The sequence below is a fragment of the Argopecten irradians genome, chromosome 10 (genome assembly GCF_041381155.1).
Source record: "Argopecten irradians isolate NY chromosome 10, Ai_NY, whole genome shotgun sequence".
NCBI classification, from domain to species: Eukaryota; Metazoa; Mollusca; class Bivalvia; order Pectinida; family Pectinidae; genus Argopecten; species Argopecten irradians.
This window is the reverse complement of record NC_091143.1, coordinates 38,435,284-38,463,082: the sequence shown is the minus strand read 5'-3', so window position 1 is coordinate 38,463,082 and position 27,799 is coordinate 38,435,284. Positions and strand designations below refer to the sequence as shown.

The following is a 27,799-nucleotide window of genomic DNA, read 5'->3' as shown; positions in this document are numbered from 1 at the left end:
TGGTAGAAACAGGTCACACGACTCGTGGTTGTTGGATATGGAATTTATTCCACACTCGTAAGTTATTTTTTAAAAGTTACAATAGACACTCGCTAAAGCTCGTGTCTTTTGTAGCTTTTGAAAAATAACTCACTCGTGTGGAATAAATTTCATAGTCCAACAACCACTCGTTGTGTAACCTCTATATATGATATAGTAAGTACCCTTATAATATAACTTCATGATACAGTAAGTACCCTTATTATATAACTTCAGAGTCAAAGCAAACTGTGACGTATATCTATAACCGTATTGTCAGGAAAGGAGAAAATGTAGCGGTCAGAGCGGGATTCGAACCCGGGACCTCCGAACACACCTGGTCACCGAAGATCACAGATTCGAGTATATTTATATGTTTCTGGTATTTCCAATGTATGAAAATATGTTGTGAACATAGTTTAAACATAATAGTAATTATTTATAAAAAAATCTTTTAATGGAATATAAATGTATACAAAGAACTAAAGACACATGTGTATGGCTCTGAACGTTGTCTTATGTAGCCAAGCATGACATTTACTAATAAGTCTGACCTAAATTTCAAAATGTTTCGTACTGTTTTATGAAAATTTATTGGAAAAAGCCGTACATGTAAATACAGTAATTGAAAGTTCACAAGACGGCTTTTGTCAACTGGGAAAACATAATTAGGCAAAATCAACAACATGTCTGTTTAGGGTTACATTGGCGAAAAAATAGTGTCGGTAAGTCGGCATGTTTTTTTTTCTTTGTCGGAACCGGAGTCTGAGATCGAAATCGCGACTTTTATTTTATTTTTTTTCGTAGAAAAATGGAAAAAAATTAGGGTCGGGGGTAAAAAATTAGGGTCGGTCGGGTAACCCTAAACAGACATATTTTTTGTTAGGCCTTATTTAGCCAGTAAAGCAAGGTTACATAATTTAGTATGCACATTTTTTTTTAATATTTGTATCATTTGTAGGTATACTTTATAAATTATTTGCTGTGTTGCTATATAATTTTGGTACTATCAGAAACATCTTTTATACATCCCAATGAACATATACTGAAGAACTTTGTACATGACTCATCGAAACAGACCGATAATTGCTCCTTGATAAACTCGCCTTTCTTATAATCAACCCTATTCATAATTGCAAATAAGTTGTGTGTCAAACTTGACACGATATTATGTACCCGAGATTGACAAAATCATGCCGCTTTCTTTTCCAGCGTGAATAACTGGAAAGCGTGCAAGATACACCTTCATAGCTACGCAGTACAACACGGGCGACAAATAAGGACACGACGTCTTTCAAAAACAGGTTTTAAAAGCGTTTGTTTCACCTGAGTGGTTTTTTACAAAAGACATAAGATTCGGTTCTATTCGTGTAAATGCGGAGACGCTAGATAGTTCCGTGTGACGACTGTGCAGTGACACAAGAACTTCTGGAGGTGAGCGGAGCGAAACTGTAGTGCTCTGCCCAAAGACCATTTGGCTACAAGGTAATATACCTACATAACACCATTTTACCTGTGGATAAGTGTAGCTATAGACGTTCCATGTTTATGTTCTAAGGTTATGTTTATTCATTTGTACCCGTTTTATTATTTATATTGGATGATTAGTTAGTCGCACAGAACACCCAGTATTCTATATCTCCCGTTACTTTAATAATTAGGAATCTGTCGAATACCGAAAAATCTACATAATGACTATACACCACTTCTTAACATTGCATATAGAAGTCTGTTGATAATTTAGTATTGTCTGTTTCTGTTGCAGAATCGATACAATTCTGTTGGAACTCTACCTGCAGTTTTGATAGCGGGACAAGTCCGTTCCAAGTTTCAAAACCAGGGTGTGGCCGCTTATTTTTGTATCCTTGTAAAAAATGGCAATGCAACCGTTCGAACAGCGGACGCTGGCCAATTTGGAAAACAAAATGGAACGTATCGAGCAATACTTCGAAAGAAAGGTAAGTTTTACACGGGTTTTACAGTAACTGTACACATACATGTACGTATTCTTTTGATACGCATGTCTTATAAATAAACCATTAGAACAGTTTAGGTTTGAACATTGTCCAAATATTGACATTTAAAATTATTTTTTCACATCCCCATACGTAGTTGTATAAATGTTGGGCAAAGAAAGTCATTCCAAAAGTGTAGAGAATATACATTGTATCTGTACATGTAGGCAGTCCCCTGCCAGCTGGGTTGGTAATTATATATACATTTGCCTGTCAATACTTGTGACTTCCACCCCAGGTGTATTATTAGTAATATCCACAATTGTTAGGTAGAAGGGAGTTGTCTTGTGTACATGTATATACATATATAATGGGTCAAGGGAATTAATTGAGTGACTGTACTCAGACCTCTACAAATGTAACCCCCTACTCTGTCTAATATGGTTAAATATGTAAATATTTACCAACAAGCATATTCTCAAGTGAGTATTCACACAATAGTTTCTCTTAGTGTGCCTAGTTTGTGTGTAGGGTGGACCTAGTTTGTCTATAGGGTGGGCCTAGTTTGTGTGTAGGGTAGACCTAGTTTGTGTGTAGGGTAGACCTACCTAATTTGTCTGTATGGTGGGCCTAGTTTGTCTATAGGGATGGACCTAGTTTGTCTTTAAGGTGGGCCAAGTTTGTCTATAAGGTGGACCTAGTTTGTCTGTAGGATGGGCCTAGTTTGTCTATAAGATGGACCTAGTTTGTCTGTAGGGTGGGCCTAGTTTGTCTGTAGGGTGGGCCTAGTTTATTTGTAAGGTGGGCCTAGTTTGTCTATAAGGTGGGCCTAGTTTGTCTATAAGGTGGACCTAGTTTGTCTATAAGGTGGACCTAGTTTGTCTGTAGGGTGGGCCTAGTTTGTGTAGGGTGGACCTAGTTTGTTTGTAAGTTGGGCCTAGTTTGTCTATAAGGTAGGCCTAGTTTGTCTATAGGGTGGGCCTAGTTTGTGTAGGGTGGACCTAGTTTGTCTATAAGGTAGGCCTAGTTTGTCTATAGGGTGGGCCTAGTTTGTCTATAAGGTGGACCTAGTTTGCCTGTAGGGTGGGCCCAGTTTGTCTGTAGGGTTGGCCTTGTTTGTCTATAAGGTGGACCTAGTTTGTGTGTAGGGTGAGCCTAGTTTGTCATAGGGTGGGCCTAGTTTGTGTGTAGGGTGGACCTAGTTTGTCTATAAGGTGGGCCAAGTTTGTCTATAAGGTGGACCTAGTTTGTCTGTAGGATGGGCCTAGTTTGTCTATAGGGTGGGCCTAGTTTGTGGGGTGAGCCTAGTTTGTGTGTAGGATGAGCCTAGCTTGTGTGTAGGGTGGGCTTATTTTGTCTATAGGGTGGGCTTAGTTTATCTATAGGGTGAGCCTAGTGGGCCTAGTTTGTCTATAAGGTGGGCTCAGTTTGTCTATAGGGTGGGCCTAGTTTGTCTGTAGGGTGGGCCTAGTTTGTCTGTAGGGTGGGTCTAGTGTGTCTAAAAGATAGGCCTAGTTTGTCTGTTGGGTGGGCATAGTTTGTCTTTAGGGTGGGCCTAGTTTGTCCATAGGATGGGCCCAGTTTGTCTATAGGGTGGGCCTAGGACAGGTTGTCTTTAGGATGGGCCTAGTTTGTTTGTGGGGTGAGCCTAGTTTATTTGTAAGGTGGGCCTAGTTTGTGTGTAGGGTGGGCCTAGTTTATTTGTAAGGTGGGCCTAGTTTGCGTGTAGGGTGAGCCTAGTTTGTGTGTAGGAGAGCCTAGTTTGTGTGTAGGGTGAGCCTAGTTTGTCTAAAAGATAGGCCTAGTTTGTCTGTTGGGTGGGCATAGTTTGTCTTTAGGGTGGGCCTAGTTTGTCCATAGGATGGGCCCAGTTTGTCTATAGGGTGGGCCTAGGACAGGTTGTCTTTAGGGTGGGCCTAGTTTGTTTGTGGGGTGAGCCTAGTTTATTTGTAAGGTGGGCCTAGTTTGTGTGTAGGGTGGGCCTAGTTTATTTGTAAGGTGGGCCTAGTTTGTGTGTAGGGTGAGCCTAGTTTGTGTGTAGGGTGAGCCTAGTTTGCATGTAGGGTGAACCTAGCTCGTGTGTAGGAAGGGCCTAGTTTGTGTGTAGGGTGAGCCTAGTGTGTAAGGTGGGCCTAGTTTATTTGTAAGGTGGGCCTGGTTTGTGTGTAGGGTGGGCCTAGTTTATTTGTAAGGTGGGCCTAGTTTGTGTGTAGGTTGGACCTAGTATATTTGTAAGGTGGGCCTAGTTTGTGTGTAGGTTGGACCTAGTTTGTGTGTAGGGTGGGCCTAGTTTGTGTAGGGTGAGCCTAGCTTGTGTGTAGGTTGGGCTTATTTTGTCTATAGGGTGGGCTTAGTTTGTCTGTAGGGTGAGCCTAGTATGTCTGAAGGGTGGGCCTAGTTTGTCTGTAGGGTGGGCCTAATTTGTGTGTAGGGTGGGCATAGTTTTAGTTTGTCTGTAGGGTGGGCCTAGTTTGTCTATAGGGTGGGCCCAGTTTGTCTGTAGGGTGGGCCTAGTTTGTCTTTAAGGTGGATCTAGTTTGTCTTTAGGGTTGGTCTAGTTTGTCTAAAAGGTAGGCATAGTTTGTCTGTTGGATGAGCCTAGTTTGTCTTTAGGGTGGGCCTAGATTGTCTATAGGGTGGGCCTAGTTTGTTTTTGGGGTGAGCCTAGTTTGTGTGTAGGGTGAGCCTAGCTTGTGTGTAGGGTGGGCCTGTTTTGTCTGTAGGGTGGGCCTAGTTTGTCTGTAGGGTGGGCCTAGTTTGTCTGTAGGTTGGGCCTAGTTTGTCTTTAGGGTGAGCCTTGTTTTTTCTTTAGGATTGGTCTAGTTTTTCTATAGGGTTGGCACAGTTTGTTTATAGGGTAAGGCCTAGTTTGTCTGTAGGGTGGGCGTAGTTTGTATTTAGGGTGGTCCTAGTTTGTCTGTAGGATGGGCCTAGTTGTCTGTAGGATGGGTCTAGTTTGTCTACAGGGTTGGCCTAGTTTGTCTGTATGGTGGGCCTAGTTTGTCTTTAGGGTTGGCCTAGTTTGTGTGTAGGGTGGACCCAGTTTTTCTAAGGTGGGCCCAGTTTGTCTATAGGGTGAACCTAGTTTGTCTATAGGGTGAGCCTAGTTTGTCTATAAGGTGGGCCTAGTTTGTCGATAGGGTGGGCCTTGTTTGTCTATAAGGTGGGCCTAGTTTGTCTATAGGGTGGGCTTAGTTTGTCTGTAGGGTGGGCCTAGCTTGTCTATAAGGTAGGACTGGTTTGTTTGTGGGGTGAGCCTAGTTTGTGTGTAGGGTGAGCCTAGTTTGAGTGTAGGGTGAACCTAGCTTGTGTGTAGGGAGGGCCTAGTTTGTGTGTAGGGTAGTCCTAGTTTGTGTGTAAAATGGGCCTTATTTTTGTGTAAGGTGGGCCTATTTTGTGTATAGGTTGGAACTAGTTTGTGTGTAGGTTGGATCTAGTTTGTGTGTAGAGCGGGCATAATTTGTGTGTAGGTTGCAACTTGTTCGTGTGTAGGTTGGATCTAGTTTGTGTGTAGAGCGGGCCTAATTAGTTTGTAGGTTGGACCTAGTTTGTGTGTGGGGTGGACCTAGTTTGTATGTAGTTTGGGCCTGGTTTGTTTGTAGGGTGGGTTTAGTTATGTAGGGTGGACTTAGTTTGTCTATAGGGTAGGCCTATTTTGTGTGTAGGTAGGGCCTAGTTTGTCTGTAGGGTGGGCCTAGTTTGTCTGTAAGGTAGGCCTATTTTTTGTGTAGGGTGGGCATAGTTTGTCTGTAGGGTGGGCCTAGTTTGTCTGTAAGGTAGGCCTATTTTGTGTGTAGGGTAGGCCTAGTTTGTCTATAGGGTGGGCCTAGTTTGTCTATAGGGTGGGCCTAGTTTGTCTGTAAGGTAGGCCTATTTTGTGTTTAGGGTGGGCCTAGTTTGTCTATAGGGTGGCCATTATTAATAGGTAAGGTGGACCTAGTTTGTGTGTAGGATGGATTTAGTTTGTGTGTAGGATGGATTTAGTTTGTGTGTAGGATGGATTTAGTTTGTGTGTAAGGTGGATTTAGTTTGTGTGTAGGATGGATTTAGTTTGTGTGTAGGATGGATTTAGTTTGTGTGTAGGATGGATTTAGTTTGTGTGTAAGGTGGATTTAGTTTGTGTGTAGGATGGATTTAGTTTGTGTGTAAGGTGGACCTAGTTTGTGTGTAGGATGGATTTAGTTTGTGTGTAGGATGGATTTAGTTTGTGTGTAGGATGGATTTAGTTTGTGTGTAAGGTGGATTTAGTTTGTGTGTAGGATGGATTTAGTTTGTGTGTAGGATGGATTTAGTTTGTGTGTAGGATGGATTTAGTTTGTGTGTAAGGTGGATTTAGTTTGTGTGTAGGATGGATTTAGTTTGTGTGTAAGGTGGACCTAGTTTGTGTGTAGGATGGATTTAGTTTGTGTGTAGGATGGATTTAGTTTGTGTGTAGGATGGATTTAGTTTGTGTGTAAGGTGGATTTAGTTTGTGTGTAGGATGGATTTAGTTTGTGTGTAGGATGGATTTAGTTTGTGTGTAGGATGGATTTAGTTTGTGTGTAGGATGGATTTAGTTTGTGTGTAAGGTGGACCTAGTTTGTGTGTAGGATGGATTTAGTTTGTGTGTAGGATGGATTTAGTTTGTGTGTAGGATGGATTTAGTTTGTGTGTAAGGTGGACCTAGTTTGTGTGTAGGATGGATTTAGTTTGTGTGTAAGGTGGATTTAGTTTGTGTGTAGGATGGATTTAGTTTGTGTGTAAGGTGGACCTAGTTTGTGTGTAGGATGGATTTAGTTTGTGTGTAGGATGGATTTAGTTTGTGTGTAGGATGGATTTAGTTTGTGTGTAAGGTGGATTTAGTTTGTGTGTAGGATGGATTTAGTTTGTGTGTAGGATGGAAGTTTGTGTGTAGGATGGATTTAGTTTGTGTGTAAGGTGGATTTAGTTTGTGTGTAGGGTGGATTTAGTTTGTGTGTAGGGTGGATTTAGTTTGTGTGTAAGGTGGACCTAGTTTGTGTGTAAGGTAGATTTAGTTTGTGTGTAAGGTGGATTTAGTTTGTGTGTAGGATGGATTTAGTTTGTGTGTAGGATGGATTTAGTTTGTGTGTAAGGTGGATTTAGTTTGTGTGTAGGGTGGATTTAGTTTGTGTGTAGGGTGGATTTAGTTTGTGTGTAAGGTGGACCTAGTTTGTGTGTAAGGTAGATTTAGTTTGTGTGTAGGGTGGATTTAGTTTGTGTGTAGGGTGGATTTAGTTTGTGTGTAGGGTGGATTTAGTTTGTGTGTAGGATGGATTTAGTTTGTGTGTAGGATGGATTTAGTTTGTGTGTAAGGTGGACCTAGTTTGTGTGTAGGATGGATTTAGTTTGTGTGTAGGATGGATTTAGTTTGTGTGTAGGGTGGATTTAGTTTGTGTGTAGGATATGTTTTATGTAATAGTTTGTAGGCTGATTTTAGTTAATTTTAAGTGTCGGAATATGCTTGTATTAATCATGATAAATACGATCAAATAACAACGCAAAAAACATTCACTTATGGGTAAATAAAGCTTACAAATATTTTACCTGCATAATGATGAAAAGATGTCAATGACTCATCAAAAATGAATTTATTGATGGAGAACATTAAAAACCACTAAAGTCTAGTTACTCAGTTTATAGCCCAAATCACAATTCACCTACCCGGCACATTCTCGTTTCAGTTACAACATACACAAACAGTTGTCGTAGGAGCTTTTATCACTTTTTGTCATTTCGTTATTCATGATCGACCGGACTTAATGTGAACTCGCTCTTATAAGGTCAGTTGGGTAAGGCAGCTTACTGTGCAGCCATGCGGAACAGAGCTCCTAAAATAACTTCGTCATTGTAAGCCTGGGGTTGTTGATCGCTTAACCCCGAGTATCAAACGTTAATGTCAATACAATTTCCATTAGCATTTAATCGGGTTTAAATGATTTCGCTGTGGAGATGGGCAATAAGCTTAAGTTTTATAGAATTGAGTTTGAAATTTATGTTTGGTTTTAATTGTTTGGTAAACGTAGTTCTTGTTGATGTATTATGGTGACGATTTTCAAATAAGAAATAATTTGGTTTATTTACTCAATAAGAAAGCTTATGTTACCTTCCAAAGATTGAAAATCAGACAATGCGCCTTTCAAATTGGATTTTTGCATGTCAATTGTACGTTTGGAATAAAATGCCTTATGGATAATCTATGAGTGCATCGTTTATATGCAACATGATACCTGCAACACTACAGTTGTCTGTCTTGACCGTCATCTGTTTTTAGGCTAGAAACATTAAAACGCATGATTTCCCCAAAGTGCTTAAAAATGATCAGGGAACCAAAATCAAAATGGGGACGAAAAACAAGTCGGCCATATTTTTTTTTACTTTTTGGTCCTCATGGCATATTTGTCGCAAGAAAGATGCACGTGTTTGGTTCTTTCAGATGCATTATGACATCATTATTCACATATGAAAGTCTCGCAAGTTTATGTAATATGTTGTGATGCTATAAGCATCACTCAGTTGTAAACATTGTTAAAATTAATGTGATGGGATGAGTTGGGGGGGGGGCCTTTCTAATGATGTCCAACTCCTCCAAAAGTGGAGGAACGGTTATTAGGTAAAGGGCGTTATTTATGGTGAATAAGATATCTGCCTGAGAGATTTTAGAATTAGGTTGGCCTATCCTAGCTAGTTCAGATACAGCCGGGTAATCATTCTTATAGGCGTTGTAATTACTTTGATCAGCATTTATATAGTGCTATTTATGCATATTTAACTGCAGTTTTATTGCTTGTTGAAGTAAAATTTTGTAATTTAAAAGCCTTTATCTTCGTTTCTACAAGAAAGCGTAAATAAAATAGCGGAACACATGTTTTTAAATTCACCTGTAATGGTGTCCATTGTTATGTAAAGCGGTAGGGGCACAAATTTTATGATTGGTCCTTCAGGTGAATACACGATATAATAAAGTTTTCAGATTCTTTCATAGGTACTTTCATAACAAATGTTTGGGCTAGTGTTACTGTGAGCTCGGTCAACCCTGCACGGCAACCGTGGGAAAGGTATATAATATTGGGACAAATACACCATACTTGTTGAGGTAATTTTGGGGTACATGTTGTGTATAGCTAGCTAGCTGTATTGTGAACTACAGCGACATTCATCACTGGATATATATGGGATTAAGTGATATACCATTAGATGTAAATTGGTGTAGATTGATGTACGTTCTGGCTCTAACTTCTTCCCCCACCATGTCCCCATCTCCGTTAGAGCTTGAAGCATACTGCACAACTGAAACAAATTTCACAAATACATTGCACCTCTCCATGAGAGCTTGAAGCACACTGCACAACCGAAACAAATTTCACACATACATTGCACCTCTCCATTAGAGCTTGATGCATACTTCACAACCGAAACAAATTTCACATACATTGAACCTCTCTATTGGGGCTTTCTTGAAGCACACTGCACAACAAACACAAATTGCATACATGCATTACACCTCTTCATTGGGGCTTTCTTGAAGCACACTGCACAAGAGAAAAGCAAATTGCATACATACATTGCACCTCTCCATTAGGGCTTTCTTGAAGTGTACTGCACAACAGAAACACAAATTGCATACATGCATTGCACCTTTTCATTGGGGCTTTCTTGAAGCACACTGCACAACAGAAACAAGTGTCACACATACATTACTCGCTGTAATTAACGCCCCTCCCCTTTTCTGGAAGAGTTGTATAAACGTCCCATGGATTTCACAATATCTTATAACATGTGCCTCTGACATCATAATGTGTGTCAAAGGCTTAATGTAATAGATTAATGTGTCATGAGTACAGAAAGAGTTAAAATGACGTTTTTCATCCACAACTTCCATTTTGATTCACTAATATTTGTAACATCTTTATTTCAATTTTCAAGTTTTTCTGGTTGCTAATTACGGCAAATATGGTACATGGGACCCAAAGGAGTAGATATGATAGGACCAGTATTTGGTCTTAATTTTTCAAGCCGAAAAAAATTAACTCGGATCCCCATCAATTTCATATCAATACTCTCATACTTGCCATTCATCAAAACATATTTTTTTATAACCATGTACACGATGTGTCCCACCTATGACGTCATCAAATTGATGATTTTCCTCTTCTCGCCAAATTTTGCTAGAAATTCATCATCTTTAGGTTAGAAAAGGCTTGAAATGGATTTGGCCGCCACCTTGGAGCAACTTTACATTTTGCATGGATATGCGTAAATACACGATACACAACGTGTGAAAATCTCTTTCTGCTCCACGAAAGCGGCCACATTCATTTTTAGAGAAAACCACTCAAAAAGTATGATTTTTCAAGGATTTTTGTGAAAAATGGCAGGAACCTGCATGTTGATGACGTCATAGTGGACATAATTGGCACATGCCGGATATTTTCGAGATGTAATGTGTTGGCAAATGTATTCAGCTGTTATATGGCAAAATATGTTGTTCTTTACTGGAGAATTAATTTTGAGGCCGTATTTGAGTCTTAACATACCTTCTCCTTTAAGCAGTCCAAAGTCCCACAATAAGATAATTATTGTTATCTATCAATATAGCAAGTATGTCGTACATGTTGTATAGTTTGATGTATTTTATCGCAAAATGTTTATTTTTAAACAACTGTAACCTGAAATTACTGTTTATACAACATCTAGAAGTTTTTGTCTACAAAATGTAAGACAAGTGACGCATGAAGGGTAGGACGTTGCCTTGAAGGTCATTGCATCATATAAATAAAAGACATATATTCGTATTGAACGACCCCATTATTACAATGATCTGCAAAATAGAAAACAAACTTGATTCTGAAGCTTAACAGAAATGCATTAAAAAAAACCTTCAGCATGCAGGTAAATTTCTCAATGATCGTCTGTACCAGGTAATATAAACCAAAATGCTTTACGAACAGAGCATTCACCTTGTATGTTTGGTTGTGTATATGAATACTATTCAAATCTGCCGAACCATGACGAGTTGAAAAGATGTGACCCGCATATTTAAGTATAGGCCATTGACGCAAGTCTTCGGGTAGGATTCATGAAAACTTCTATGGTATTTTGTAATGTCATCCGTAGGACCTTATTTAAGGTGACATCTAGCTATTTTAAAAAGTTCATGAATAATTGTTTGGTAGTAAATAGTCAACAAAGGTATTTATTTGATCAAGCTGCTAGACGAAAAGTTTTTGAATTGCCGGTGTCAAATTTCACATTTTTGTGTTCACAGCTCAGTAAACAAGAAAAAAGTGTTTATTATCTGAATATCCTTTTAGAAAAGTGTACAAAAGAGTTGTCCTAAAGACTTGAGTACAATACAATAGATAGACCATGATAACCGCACTTCACACTGTGACCTTGACCTGCTGGTTGGTAATGCGACCTGTAGTGACCCAGATCAGCTGATCGGTGAATGATAGACATTGTATTGTATAGCTAGAGAAAGTTTGTTGTATTTTCCCACTTATGTAAATATCTTCCCATACAAAGAAAAAAATTTCAAAATATACGTAGTTCAATCATTTTATTCCCAATTGAAAAGGTGCAGGCTTCTGAAATCGACTGTGGCGGGACACATTGGCATTTTCTATAATTTTAATTTTTTAAGTGAAAAAACATAGCACAAAAATATAATCTGTGAATAATCAATGAATATTTTGACATTGCAGTGCAAGCGTTTAGACGATGAAGAAGGTGACGAGAACAAGGAAAGAGGAAACTGGAGTGGTCGATTTGATTTCTTCCTGTCGTGTCTTGGCTATGCTGTGGGTTTGGGAAATGTCTGGCGATTCCCGTACCTCTGCTACAGAAATGGAGGAGGTTAGATCCATTAGGATTATTAGGATTTAAAATGACAAACATATGCTCTCCATCTTTGTAGACTATAGAACCACCAATGCAACAATCAGCATGAAATGCTAGTTAGACATATTTCCAAATTTGATTGGTACCCAATTGCCCATGCCATCCAAAACCGATATGCAGCTTTTTGGCTATAACTTGATTAAAAATGCCAAGCTGTCATCTTTGTTTTTAACTATGAGGCAAAGATTTGTAGCTTAATATTGATGGACGTTTTGATCATTATGAAGCAAAGTTCACAACTAGACAAGCAGTTGACTTAAAGACGTTAAGGTCGAAAGTTCAAAGGTCAAGTGTGACTTTTCCTTTTCTAATTTTGGTGCATCATATGAAGAAACTCGTCTAACCATAGGTTACTACAGGGCAATGTTATACACTATTAATTTGTAGATGTGGTTGCTATTGCGTAACCATGGTAACCAGGTCACTTTACCTTACACAGGCTTTGAAATTTAAATTTCTTACGACGTCTCAAACTATTGGAATTGCAGTTATTGTCTACTAAACAAAATATAATGTTCAATGCAGTATTCATCACTTTGGGTGCATTGATAAGCTATAAGCATATGCAACGAAAATATCATGTTCATGTATATAAATTCAGAGTATTTCATTCAGATGCCCATTAACAATAAATCTATCGATAAATACGCTCCTATTCTGGATAATACATAGATCGGTCAAGCTAACCAACCTTTTGAAAAGTCCTGCTTCAGTGCACAGGTAGCTGGTGTGCTATTTATATTTTACACAGAACCTGCACCCCCTTTTCAGTGTACAGGTAGCTAGTGCCACAGCTCATATCAGTAGGCAATACCATTTGTGAGGGGTGTAAAGCATTTACTTCCTCAAACAGGGCTCGCACCAGGTTTTGAAAAGTCAAAAGATTTGCCAAAGTGTATTTTCTTTGCCAACTAAGATATTTTAGAGCCAAAAAAATTACTGTAAATTTGATAATAAAAATGACAGAATTATCTCCTTTGCTATGGAAATTTATTAAATAAAGAGTGTCAGTCATAATTTTATAGCCAATGAAATATCTTTTTTCACAAAATGCAATATTGGCGATATTGGCGACCGCTGGTGTGAACCCTGCTAAGAGCTGCCGGTTGTACAGAAGCCAGCATGACAATGTTACCATTTAAAATCGCAGTGGAAACACAAGATCAAGTGATATACACAATGACGGAATTAGGTTTAGGGAGTGGTTCATCTGGGGAGTAATCAAAAACAAATGATACATTGTTTTCTCAATCAACTACACATCTTATCTATAATTGAACCAGTGTTATCCAACCAGCAGTTCTTGAGAATTGACGATTTTCAAAAGGGTTTGGAAAAAAAAATTCTACATCGATGTACTTTGAAGGCCCCAAATTTAACTTTAATTTTCAGCCAAAAAAAGTTTGAACATGTATATATAATTTCAATGGTAATTATTATTAGAACTTGTAAAACCCCAATAAGAAATTTTTTTTTTTTTTTTTAAATTTTGTATGCAGTCTAGTATAAGTAAGTTACAAAAACAAAACGGTTCGAAAATAAAATTTATTGGACAATGATTTTCGAAGATATTGCCCTTTGCAATAATAATGCTATTGGACATTGTGATAAATATCAACCAGACTTAATGAAACTTCGTAGGCAGTCTTGTATCTTTGGAAGAGTTTTTACCTAGAAATTATTTGACTGTAACCTAGAGTTATTGCCCTTTGTATTTAATTATACAATATCTTGTATAGACATTCACTAACGCTCAATGAGACTGCATGCTGTTTTGAAGACTTTGAAATTGGAAATGCTTTGTTAGACAATTACTTGATTGTATATTCAAAATATCTTCAAAATATCCTGTTTGTTTGGTTTCAGGTGCTTTCCTCATTCCCTACGTGATAATGTTGGCGATCGTTGGTGTGCCCATCTTCCTGTTGGAGTTGTCTCTTGGACAGTTTGCGAGCGCTGGGCCAGTAACTTGTTGGAAGTACGCTCCCCTCTTCACTGGTAAGACCATTTCGTTACATCCGTCATGTGTAATGCAGATAAAAATAAACTTGAGTCGGAACATTTGTTTGAAGAATAAATGGGTTTTGGTTACTATGTATATATCTGTTTAATGAGAAGGGGATATTTATGTTCGATCCATTGAAGGATGATGATAAAAGCTGGGCAACATCTTAGTAATTTAATGCAAATTAAAACCTTGCTTGTGACAAATTGCCAAAGTTGTTAGCAAAATTGTAAAAATTTAACTTTCAGTTTTGATGTCCACCGATTGGAAATTACGATTATAGTATGACTGCTTATTGCTTTTGTATTATATCTTGTGCAGATATTTGGAGTAATAGGCTATATGAGACAATACTTTAGAAGTGATTATGTCGGTTATGAAAACTATTCCATTGAGAGAAATTGATATAACCACTGCAGGTAAATGTATGGATCCATGTTTACTATGATGAAATTTGTTACCTGTACAGGTGTTGGCTACGGAATGTTCATTGTGTCGGCCCTGGTGTCAATCTACTACAATATGATCATTGGGTGGGCCTGCTACTATCTGTTTGCTTCTTTCACCTCTACACTTCCCTGGGACAAGTGTGGAGACTGGAGCACCAACCGTACGTATAGATATATACTATTTTTTCCTTACTGTAATTATCACCCCGCAACGAAGTTAAGGGGGGTATATGGAATCGGATTGTCCATCTGTCCCTCTGTCTGTAGACACAACTATGTCCGCGAACTCCTACAAAACAACTTGACAGATTTTGATAAAATTTGATACACATAACCTTGACATCAAGAGGAGTTAGGTAAACTATACAGGGCTTTGCAATGTCCCCTATTAATGGAGTTATTACAAAATTTGTACAGCTGGGGTATTAGTCATCCACTCGGGCGACTGTGCTAGTTCACTATACCTTTGGACTTGTGTTGTAGCTGCAGCGTCAATTGTTTGAAAAGAAATTCAATTCTTCTACAGATTTATCAGAGGAATGCATGGTAATGTGTATTTTGCAGTTTGCTTTGACAAAATCCACATTCTGAACACAACGGGTGGCGACACATGTGAATTGGCTGGTGCTAGGACAAAGAACCAGACTTGGTACAGCAACCAGGTCTGGGGAACCTGCCATACTTCCTCCACATTCGAAAAGTCCAATGTAGTCGGCTTCATCAACAAAACACTGGCCAATGAGTATGGCATCAAACGGGAGCTGCCATCCCAGGAATATTTTGAGTAAGTCTTCTGCACCAAATTATTTCAGAATGTTTTGTTATGATCAGAATTTGCAAAAATGAATTGCTGCAAAGTAAATGGAATACAGGTATGGTTCAGTTTTTAATTGCCAATTGCAAAATTATATTAATTTAAAAAAGATGTTTGACAAGAAACCTCGAAATAAGTTTGATTTACAATGGTCATATTGGTACAATCAGATATTTTACTAAAAGGTTTTATACCCTGTATAAACTAGGGATATTTCATATGCCTATATATTAATTGCTTCTTAGGTGTAAGTTAATAAAAAGTGTGAATGTATCCGTCCTATTTACCTTAGGTATTTTGAGTGGTAGATCGTTGTATTGATTATAAATTGTACATTTCAATTTAGTAAGTCCACAGGGTTCGATCGGTACGCATTTCTGTCGCCAAATAACCATGCCACTGTTTACTAGGGTCTATAGAATGTACAAGGAACGCTTGTTTGACTTTACAAAAGCATATATACATTAAAGAGTCCCTTTTGCCATTCTCGTGTGCAAATGACAATTGAAAATTATATAGCGAAAATTGGATACTTGTGCAAAAACTCTGTTACACGGTACTTCAATTGGGAAGAATGATATCCATATGACTCTTCCAATTAAATAGAAAATCCAAAATAATGATCTGGATTTCAGCTTTGTGGCTACTGGATCAGGCTTCAGTGCGGGTATACAGGACTTGCAGGAACCTCGCTGGCAGATGGTCCTCTGTTATCTCCTCGCCTTCATCTTCGTCGTCCTTGCCCTCAGCAAGAGTATCAAAACTTCCGGAAAGGTAAGAGCATGACTACAATATAGTTTTATAATCAGGGATATCCATTTCGGATGGAAATCCAATTTATAAGACTCTTACATACGTACACATATAGAGGATAGGGGTACATTTCATCTGAAGCTTCATCATAAAATGTGGTAAAAGTAGATGTTGAGATTTTACATTTTGTGACCCCGAGGGTTGAATATCTCCTATCCTCCATATTTACCTAGTCTTTTTCTCTTAATCATCAAATTCACGTTTATTTTACAAGCTCACCTGGAATGTCATGGCGCAGCGTCTGCCACAGCCAACTTCCATTCTAACTGAAACCATTTCTATGATTACAAGTTGTGTATTTCATGGCCACCTTTCATTCTAACTGAACCCATTTCTATGATTACAGGTTGTATATTTCACGGCCACCTTTCATTCTGACAAACCATTTCTATGATTACAGGTTGTATATTTCACGGCCACCTTTCATTCTGACAAACCATTTCTATGATTACAGGTTGTATATTTCACCGCCACCTTTCATTCTAACTGAAACCATTTCTATTGATTACAGGTTGTATATTTCATGGCCACCTTTCATTCTAACTGAACCCATTTCTATGATTACAGGTTGTATATTTCATGGCCACCTTTCATTCTAACTGAACCCATTTCTATGATTACAGGTTGTATATTTCACGGCCACCTTTCATTCTAACTGAACCCATTTCTATGATTACAGGTTGTATATTTCACGGCCACCTTTCATTCTAACTGAACCCATTTCTATGATTACAGGTTGTATATTTCACGGCCACCTTTCATTCTAACTGAACCCATTTCTATGATTACAGGTTGTATGTTTCACGGCCACCTTTCATTACAGGTTGTACACGGCCACCTCGGCCACCTTCATTACAGGTTGTATATTTCACGGCCACCTTTCATTCTGACAAACCATTCTATGATTACAGGTTGTATATTTCACGGCCACCTTTCATTCTAACTGAACCCATTTCTATGATAACAGGTTGTATATTTCACAGCCACCTTTCATTCTAACTGAAACCATTCTATGATTACAGGTTGTATATTTCACGGCCACCTTTCATTACAGGTTGTATATTTCACGGCCACCTTTCATTCTGACAAACCATTTCTATGATTACAGGTTGTATATTTCACGGCCACCTTTCATTCTGACAAACCATTTCTATGATAACAGGTTGTATATTTCACGGCCACCTTTCATTCTAACTGAAACCATTCTATGATTACAGGTTGTATATTTCACGGCCACCTTTCATTACAGGTTGTATATTTCACGGTATATTTCCACCTTTCATTCTGACAAACCATTTCTATGATTACAGGTTGTATATTTTACGGCCACCTTTCATTCTGACAAACCATTTCTATGATTATACAGGTTGTACATTTCACCGCCACCTTTCATTCTGACAAACCATTTCTATGATTACAGGTTGTATATTTTACGGCCACCTTTCATTCTGACAAACCATTTCTATGATTATACAGGTTGTACATTTCACCGCCACCTTTCATTCTGACAAACCATTTTTATGATAACAGGTTGTATATTTCACCGCCACCTTTCATTCTGACAAACCATTTCTATGATTACAGGTTGTACATTTCACCGCCACCTTTCATTCTGACAAACCATTTCTATGATTACAGGTTGTATATTTCACCGCCACCTTTCATTCTATCTGAACCCATTTTTATGATAACAGGTTGTATATTTCACCGCCACCTTTCATTCTATCTGAACCCATTTTTATGATAACAGGTTGTATATTTCACGGCCACCTTTCATTCTGACAAACCATTTCTATGATTATACAGGTTGTATATTTCACTGCCACCTTTCCCTACGTGGTACTGATCATTCTCCTCATCCGTGGAGTGATGTTGGACAACTACCTTGAAGGCATCAAATTTTACATCACACCCGATCTGGAAAGACTGCGCGACTCTGGGGTAAATTCTATTTCACAACAATACAATTTCAATCCTGGGACATTTTAATTTTCAAAATTGGCAATGTAAAATTTCTGTACATGTTTTTAATACCAAATATAACCTCAATAATTTTTTTTAATGTTTTAAACTTTGTTTTTTGGAGATGACTAATAGGCTTTGCCTGATGCCAAATCCATTTACACCTTTTTAATGAAATTTGTTGAAATTGAAATTGAACTTTGTTCGCTACAGACGTTTTTTAGCACATAACGATATAAATGGAATATTTTCAAAATTTCCAACAACCTTTAAAATTTGATGAAAAATGGCCTCTTTGAGATAAGAAGTGCATTGACTGTATAACTGAATAAAATCTAGTCCGTAAATTACTAGGCAGTTGAGTAGGATGTATGATAATAGTTAAATTTACCAATATTGCCCTCTGCAGGTATGGAAGGATGCTGCTGTGCAGATCTTCTTCTCTCTGTCTGCTTCCTGGGGAGGTCTGATCGCTTTGGCCAGTTACAACAAGTTCCACAACAACTGTGTAAGGTCTGTATGCTGTAATGCCTCCCCATCACTCCTTTACAAATCCGAACATGGAATAGATTTCGTTCATGAAGAGTACAAGGCTTATTCTGGCATAATTAAGAATTGGTTAATCATTGATGTTGCTATGTTAATTTTATCGGGGTATAAAAAAAAAAATATTCGCAAATTGTGAATCCCTGTAAAGTAAAAAAAAAAAAAATTTAGACGTACCATTCAATTGTTTTTCTGAGGGATTATTTTTCTAAATCATGCAATGTCGATGGCTCTATTGTAATGTTGCTGATTTCGTATAAAAACACAGAAAAATTATTAAGATATGAATGAAACATACACGTAATATTTTTTTTTAAGTTAACTGAAATTTAAAATAATTCCATCTAGAATATGGGGGTTTCGAGATCCCAAAACGTGGGTACTACAGTTACTGTCGATTAGTTCCATCCTCTGGTGATTATGACGTCATCATTTGATGCGAGATCCGCAACGTCGTAATTGATTGTAAATTTTTCTTTACCCACATCATTTTGGGATCTTGAAATCCTGTATTAGGTTTGTTTCAGCCACAAAAAAAACCTCGATGATCACAAATATCTTGTAATTAAAAAGTGTATGCTGTATTTTGACACAGGGATACCCTAACAGTGGCGTTCGGTAACTGTCTAACCAGTGTGTTTGCTGGCTTTGTCATCTTCTCCTATCTGGGTTACCTATCCAAACTCATTGACGTACCTGTTTCTGAAGTAGCTAAGAGCGGACCTTCGTTAACCTTCGTCGTGTACCCCTTCGCTGTGACGACCCTCCCGGCCGCACCATTCTGGGCCATCCTTTTCTTTATGATGTTGATCACTCTCGGTGTCGATTCCGAGGTAAATTCCATGAATATAAATATTTCAGCTTGCCTACAAGATCTGTCTTGTGATATAAAAAATATTAATTTGGATTTCTGAACTAATGGATATGCTAATTAAAACGCCAAATGTACTGTAAAAAAAAAATGTAAAGTTTGCACTATTGAATTTTCAAAGGTACTTTTGCTTACACCAGATGAGAATAATTTGCAGATAAAAAATTTAGGCAAAAAAAGTCTAGAAAGTCTTTGACAGTATGTTGCACACCAATTCTTGTTTGTGGGGACTGAACATATATTTTTTTATGTATTTTTATTTTGTAGTTTGTGTCGGGAGACTGAACATGTATTTGTTTTTTGCTTAATTTGTAGTTTGTGTTGGTAGAGACTGTTATCACATCCCTGCTCGACAGATTCCCCAAACTTAGGCAGTACAAACTGTTGACAGTCATCTCGGTGTCAGCCGTGTTTTTCCTCCTCGGATTAACGATGACAACGAATGTAAGTAAAACTTGCCAGAGACTTTGGCCAAACATCCATATAGTCATGTTCCATCCGACGTTGCTTTCCATGCATAAACTTTTCATTCAAACGACTAACTGAAAGGTCTAGTGTACCAATATTTGTCCTGTATCTTGCTGGAATAAAGGATTACAAAGTTTGTTCAAATGAATGACCTTGACTTTTATGCAAGTCACACTAAAATCTTATAAATGGCTTTTTGTCAATAAGTGGCCTAGACACCCTACAAAAGTATATAGTCTGGCTGCCGATAGAAAATGGAAAGTTGGCAGAATATGTGAAATCTAGATTATAAAGAGGTGATTTTTTTTTATTTAACATTTGAATAATTTCTGACAGGGTGGAATCTACATGTTAGAAGTCATGGATACCTACTCTGGAGGCTGGAACATTCTTGTGATTGCCATTTGTGAGTGTATCTCAATTGGATGGATTTACGGTACGTATCCAATGTTATCACTCCCAGACTTAACTTCTGGGGCCGGATGTTCAAAAGGTGATTATGCTAATCATAATTTAACAATAATTTTCAATAATCTTAAGAGCACTAGTCTTTACTTACTTGCACACTTTAGTGAAGATATGATTACAAATTTTGCAGTAAATGAGAAATGAAAATTTCACCAATCATGTGATTAAGCTAATCATGCTTTGAACAACCGGGCCCTGATGATTAATGGCTCATTTTCAGATATGTAGAAATTGCCAGGATTATGAATTAAACAAATTAAAGGATTAGATTCCTATTCTGTCTTTGCAAATTAGAGTTGTCTCCCATTGAGGGTAGTTGTTGATAATGCGACACTATTTTGTGAGTGAAAATTTGTTTTCTCTGAAAATTTCTCTGAAAACAATGATGTTACGCTCGCAAACACATAATGTCACAATTGATACTTTCCCACAAGGGGAGACAACTCTGTAATATGCAAATACAACATAGAAATACAAAATAGAAATACATGCATCGTTCTAATAAGGCAATATAGTAATACAAATTACCTTATTTAGCATGCCTATATTGATCTCCAGATCAATGAGTGTACAGCTAATTGCAAACTTGTTCATTTCTAGTGTGAATCGTTTACATAGTCATCAAGCGAATAAAATGATGTCTATACTTGCTTTTTCACAAGTATGTAGAGGTCAAAGGGAGGTGCAAAATTTATTTTGATCTACACCTACATTCTCCTGGAAAAATACCATTTACAAATAAGCGGAATCTTTTGTATTTGGACATCTTTGTGTCATTCTGTACCAGAACTCTTGAGACTGTTAAGGCGTTTTGGCCTCGTGTATAATTACAACAAAATTTGGATTAGCAGAATACATCTATTTAAATCAACTCGTGACTCTGACATTGTAGTTATTTTACAAAGCGATACATAGGTGACCTACATCAACTAATTTGCAACATTTATTTTAGGCGTCCGCCGATTCATGAACGACATCGAATGCATGGTTGGAAAGGATTTTGCTTTCATGGTCCTGAAGTACTGGTGGGCTTTGTGCTGGTGTCTGCTCACTCCTCTCCTGTGTGCTGTAAGTTGTAACTCGACTAAAGCATTTAAATTCATTAACTGTGGGATGCAAAATCGCAATATAAAATTTAAAATGACCCTATATGCGACATTATACCAACCAGCCAATCAAATCGTGTATACAGGATAGTGATATATGCAACTGAATTACGATGCATGGGGCTATAGTTCTTCATGCAAAGATTTTTCAATTAGAATTTGATATTCCTTCTTGCATATTAGAGTTAGCACCCTTGCGGGTAGGGGTATATTAAGATGTTATTATTTTGTGAGCACAATTTGCGTAATTTTCACTGAAAAAATATGACATTACGTTTGCAAACACATGACGTCACAATAAATATCTACCCGGTACAAGAGATAAGTCTGTGATGTGCAAATACAGAATATATTATGACATACATTTTCTAAAACTCCCTTTTTGATAAAGGACATAATTTCCAATTGTTTGATCACTTTTATAATATCATATTTTGAAATAACCTTGTTTTGTCTGTACTTGCAGGCCATCATTATCTTTTCCTGGGTTGATTACAAGAGCATGGGAGCAGGCGACAACGGTGACAAGTTCCCAGTGTTTGCTGATGTCCTTGGCTGGCTGATGACCTTACTGGTGATTGTTTGTATCGTCGTAACTGCAATCTACCAGCTAGCAATCACGCCAGGAAGCTTTGCAGAGGTTAGTAGTGGATTTTACTATATGACTGATGGATTTGCTGGTCAATACATTTCTATTCCCTTATTATGTTTTCATCATTGCCATTCCCTAATAAATGAAGTTCGGATGTTCATGTCAATTATTTGCAACAAAAAATAAAGGCTGACAATGTGTTTTTTAACAGCGATTCAGGAAAACTTGCACTCCTACTCCCGAGTGGGGCCCAGCTCTCGTCAAACACAGAGAAGAGTGTGCGACCTACACAGTGGCCGAGGGGTATGACCACTCCTTCGTCGTTGATCCTTGGAATGCAGCCCCTGTCTCTAAGAAGTCAGAATTACCAGTAAGTCTAGATTCAAATTTCAAGTTTTGTACCATCACCTAGACTAACATTTTCAATACTAATTTGGTGTAGACTAGTGTGGGGAGTGTAAAGGAATATTGGTATTGAATACAAAAAAAAACCCTAGGTTGTCCGTAAGTGTTGACCATTATTTGTTTACAATCCAAAAGCATATAATACTAGGATAAATGTTTTAAATGAGCAGATTCAAGTACTGATTCAGGCTTTGGATAAGTTATGTGGGTGGTACAGATATTCTTTTTGAAGAGTATGTGAACAACTTGAGTGCTATATGAAACTATCTAAAATGAGAAGCAATATATTGAACCAGGGTGGTAAAGTTTGTGGTCAAATTTGAGGCTGAAGTAAAGTGAATTTGGCTGTTGTGTTTCAGATGACCACTTTGGGTGGCATTCCCAATGTAGGCTATGTCCCGTGTCAGGATATGCAGTATAAACCTAAGGTGGTTATAACTACCTCTAGAGATCTCTAGCTGAGCCATAGAGCGACGCATTTAGCGATCCTCTTTTGCCACCAAACCTAGCCCAAATTATCAAATTGTAACATTACAAATTTTAGTTTGAGTAACCAACTAGGTTACTAATGCATTTATAAATTGAGAGTGGACCCTGCGTATTCAGTGGTGAAACTGCACGGTATGAATTAAAAATTTCAAATATCTGTAGCTTAAAACCACCATTATCAATCTCGCGCTTCAGCGATCACTCGCTCTATGGCTAAAACTTTTATATTGTAAGCTCTTGACTTCGCACTGTATTATCTCGCACTCTGTATCCCATAGCTTTAACATTAGAGGTATATTAATACTAATGTCCATACACATTATTGTATGGACCTGTTGATTCCATATATGGACATGTTCATTCCGAATATGGATGTGTTGGTTCCATAAATGGACATGCCGGTTCCATATATGGAGTTGTTGATTCCATATATGGACATGCCGGTTCAATATATGGAGTTGTTGATTCCATATATGGACATGCTGGGTCCATATATGGAGTTGTTGATTCCATATATAGACATGCCGGTTCCATATATGGAGTTGTTGATTCCATATATGGACATGCCGGTTCAATATATGGAGTTGTTGATTCCATATATGGACATGCCGGTTCCATATGTGGAGTTGTTGATTCCATATATGGAGCTGTTAATTGGACAGTAACTTTCAACACACCGGTACCGGTGTACAGGCAAAACTTCTCCCTAATTAGCCTCAAACTTTTACTAAAATAGATAAAATTACTCCTGTACTTGTTCATCACTTGCACAATTTCCTGTTTAAAGATTTGCAACTTGTGTGTTGTGATTATTTGCCTGCTTGCTCTTGATCTGTGTGCAGAGCGCTTGTTTCTGTACTGTTGATGCATTTTACAAGGAAACTTTCTTTGAAGATGAAAAGCTATATTTATCTAGCAATTTTCTAGAGCATAGATATTACATGTATATGTGGCTTGGAAGTACAATTTAATTATTTGTGACAAATAGATTTAAGATGGAGAAAACATCTACATTGATATGGTGGGTGCCAAGATCCCTCTAGAATCTCTATCACATTGTAGTTCTTAGACATCAAATCGTCTTCCTTAAATTTAATCATTGAAGACTTTCTATATCAAAAATTCAAAATCTTTAATAACCTCCCTGACTTGAGGTTTTCATCAAAGATTTAAATTGTTAAGAAATTGTTACCTTTGTATTTCTTTGCATTTCATTAAAAAATTTCGACATAGAACCTTGTAATGCATAGGTTTCAGAAGCATTAATAAAGGGAATTCATCGATGTTCTGTTGGCCAGGTTTACCTGCATCTGGGGAAATATATAATCACATGGATATTTTAGTCACACAATGCTTTTTAAATACGGTGTGTATTTTAAATTTCTATATTGGTGGTGTTTTAAAATGTATACTTGTCAATGTTCATACATAAAAAGGGAAAAGAGTTCAACTATATAAAAAAGAAAAACTATTAAACTGCAGTTTTCCAAAACACGTACCATGCATTTTCATACACACCAACACCGGCATTCATGGGAGTCCTCCCTTATGACCCTGGTTGTAAATAGGATGTTAATTTCAACAAACATCTTAACGAGATTCTAATCAATCTGCTCACAATTGTTCTGTAGCTTTGAGGCTTACTGCTTGGGCTGATCTAATCGAGGTGAAACTGGATTTAGTCTTCTACTAGCTAATACATGTAGAGGCGTGGTGTTGGTATAATGCCGACAGTACACCAGACATCAGTCGGTGATACAAAGCTGAGTAATAGGCATAAACCGGTAACTAATACCTTATAACCAGTTAATTATGCAGGTCAAAATATTTCCATTAAAAATATTTCAAAAAAAATTGCAATTTCGAATTTTCCCTATCTGGTTTAATGATTCAATCATTTCTCAATATTTCATATATAAACAAATTTTCGATCATGGCAATGAGACATGAAATCATGAAACACCCTCCCTGAAAAAAAACGGAAATATATTATTCCCTGCAATTAAACCGGGTACCTGTATATGGTTGAACAAATGTAAATAAAGCGTAAAACACCAAACTGTGTTTTATAACTCACTGGTTGTCGTTTGTCTTGGTAAAGTTTTGATTTGAGTGGATATGTATTTCATTTAGATAAAAAAAAGGTTCAAAATGTTCAAAACTGATTTTTCAAATGTTACTCTAAACAGGTATGACTGAAAATTGGGTAATTAATATTTGAGTTATTTGGTTTATGGGAAGTTGAGCTAACTGCATGGTCAACATTGTAAATGTACATTGGTGAAAAGCAATTACATGTATATTTTTATTGAGTGCCTAAAATTTAATGTGTTTTAACTAGATTTTTTTATTCAGGTAATTTGATATTCAAAGCAAATTATTAATGGTCATTATCAGAAATGTTCCAAATGCAACATTGAAAATCAACAAAATCTATCAACTTATAGAATATTGTTGTAGATCACAAAAAATAGCTTGTAATTTAGGTTTGGGGATTAATGGTGCTTGACCCCAGTGGGTGTAAGTTGCAGGGTCAAAAGGGGTCAATATGCCTAGTGCCATATAAATGTCTACTCGGAAAATAGGTATGAAATAACACTTGTTATTGCAATGGTAGCATCCGTATAGGGTCGGGATTCAAATTATAAAATGATTGGGCTGACCCCAGAGGCATGTGGGGACAGGGACCAATAATTTGTGCTTGCCAAGACTGACAAAAGAAAAACTTAAGACTCGTTTCTTAAAGCTTCATATGAAATGAATAATCCTGTAAGATCCTATATTCATACCTCAAACATAAACCGCTCAAGATATTTTTTAAAAAGGCCACGTATACAGTAGACGGCTATTTGGAACATTTCTAATAATGGCTCGCATACAAACTAAAGAATTTTATAATTCAACATATGGACTATTAGTTTAATTTAAAGCTACCATACCGAAAAAAAGTACAAAAGTAGGAAAAATAGCACAAAAAAAAAAACACAAATATACTTTTAGTGACTCAATTTGGAATCGTAAGAAAGTATACTTTTTTTGAGCTTTTTGTAAAAAGTATACTTTTCTGTACTTTATTTTGGTAAGTTACATATGAAGCTATTATTTCATTTCAATTTTCTCATCAAATGTATATGTAGTCATACACGTAAAATGTTCCATAGAGAAAGTATTCTAATTGCATGCATATATGCACATACATTAGTCCTGTTCTAGCCCTTCCTTTTTGAATATTATAAACACACCACTCCCGTTTGTAAGTTGTCAAACAAGCTTAAAACCATGGTCACGCAACCCAAAAAATCACATAAACGCATGAATCGCACACGCAATTTTGAAAATTTTTGCAATTAATACAATTTTAATATTTAATCGCAATTTATAGATGCTGTTTAGCGGAAATTGTCATTTGCTGGAGAGCAAAGCATGCCAACCAAATTATGTATGTGATTCAAGCGTTTTGGTGACTTTTGGGCTGTGTAACCACTCGTTAGTTTGTGACTTACCTTGTGGAGAGCACAATGCCTTGCATGCTCAATGTTTTACACCTGTTTAATTTGTCCAATGAATTAGTAAATTTACGTTCTATTGGCAGGTATTCAAATGAATCTACAAGGTACATGCATTGTATTGCAGTACATGAGGTAGATAAATTCTCAAAAAAAAAAACAACAACTGGCAATTCAATAGTGGAAATGGTCGGCGTTCTGTTTCAGATTTTGTAAGATTGGGAGGGAGGAAGGGGGGGAGGGCATTGTGGTATACAGATATCTGTTCGTAGTCAAATTAAGTACAATTCCCCTACTTCATCAATTTCAATGAAATTTAGCAGCAGTGCTACCGGTGGGACCAATTGTAGATGTGCAAGCAGGTTTTCTCTTGTCAAAAGTTTGGTTGTTATGGTTATCAGGTTATTATACACTTTTTTTTTAAATTGTTATGACAATTGCTAAACTACTGAATCAATTGCAATGGGATTTGGCAACAATATTTGGGACCATGTGTAGGTGTGCATTTATTACTTTGGCAAAAACTGTTTGGGAAAAAAGGTCAAGAACTCTTTTGAATCAATGTTATTCTAATGAAAAACTATCACCTAATAGACTAATGACCTTTTGTTTAAAATAAACATAAGTGTTATTGAGGATGCAAGTTTGTACAGGATTGGCCCAAAAAGATTGTTTAATATTTTGTCTTTTTGTCTTTTAGATGACACAAAAGGGAGGCTATTCAAACGATGGATTTGAAGCTCGATTGTAAGCTAACCATTGATGTTACTACACAAACAAACAGATGACAAAGTGATACCTTTAGATGTTTGTGAAAACTATGCATAATCTCGTGACAGCCACAAGGAAAATCACCAGCAGACTTTCTCGGAAAGGAACTTTGGGAAATGAAATATAAACTTTGTTCTTTGATGGATAATGGTCATGCCCAGTTTAACCTTCGCTATTCCGGAGCTGCCGAGGATGGTTCCGTTAAATTAAGTCCCAACAGTTTGTGCCAACTAAAGGTCTACGCTCTAGGCCTGGATCTTGGGTAGACAATATGTATTCAATTCTTATTTACATTTTGACCAATTTTTTTAATTCATACATATCATAACTCGCCTTCATGTAGTAAGTGAAACTAACACATTTTTAAGCAGATTATTCTTACACGAAACCTTAAAGAACATGTGATTTTTTATCCTACATTTCTATACATATATCAATCATCTGCAGATCAATGATTTTGTTAATTTTAACAGAAATTGAATCAAAAACGAGGAAAGGGGTTTAAACATTTTTAAGAAATTGGAAATGTGATTGTTTTAATTGGTTTTTTATTGGATATTATATAACTATTTAAAAGAGGTGTTGTACATTTTAAGAAAATTATATTTTATATTTTATATATTCACTATTTCTGTATATAATAAAAATTTTATATCTAAAA

General features: G+C 37.1%; 1 protein-coding gene across 3 annotated transcripts; it reads left to right on the top strand.

The window, feature by feature from the left end:
• Positions 1-1,315: 1,315 nt before the first annotated feature.
• LOC138333847 (sodium- and chloride-dependent glycine transporter 2-like) lies at positions 1,316-27,799 on the top strand. Of its 3 annotated transcripts, XM_069282475.1 has the most exons (17): positions 1,316-1,503; positions 1,784-1,976; positions 11,678-11,828; positions 13,740-13,871; positions 14,348-14,488; positions 14,892-15,111; positions 15,777-15,915; positions 17,761-17,895; positions 18,326-18,429; positions 19,058-19,295; positions 19,649-19,777; positions 20,138-20,237; positions 21,222-21,337; positions 21,842-22,015; positions 22,179-22,337; positions 22,732-22,800; positions 27,068-27,799. In XM_069282475.1, exons 2-17 carry the CDS (start codon positions 1,893-1,895, stop codon positions 27,116-27,118), a joined length of 2,142 nt encoding a protein of 713 aa, XP_069138576.1. In that variant the 5' UTR covers positions 1,316-1,503; positions 1,784-1,892; the 3' UTR covers positions 27,119-27,799. The 3 variants fall into 3 exon arrangements, with proteins under 3 accessions (XP_069138576.1, XP_069138578.1, XP_069138577.1); XM_069282477.1 differs by lacking the exons at positions 22,732-22,800; positions 27,068-27,799 and adding an exon at positions 25,051-25,850 and having other exon boundaries at positions 1,326-1,503; XM_069282476.1 differs by lacking the exon at positions 22,732-22,800 and having other exon boundaries at positions 1,347-1,503.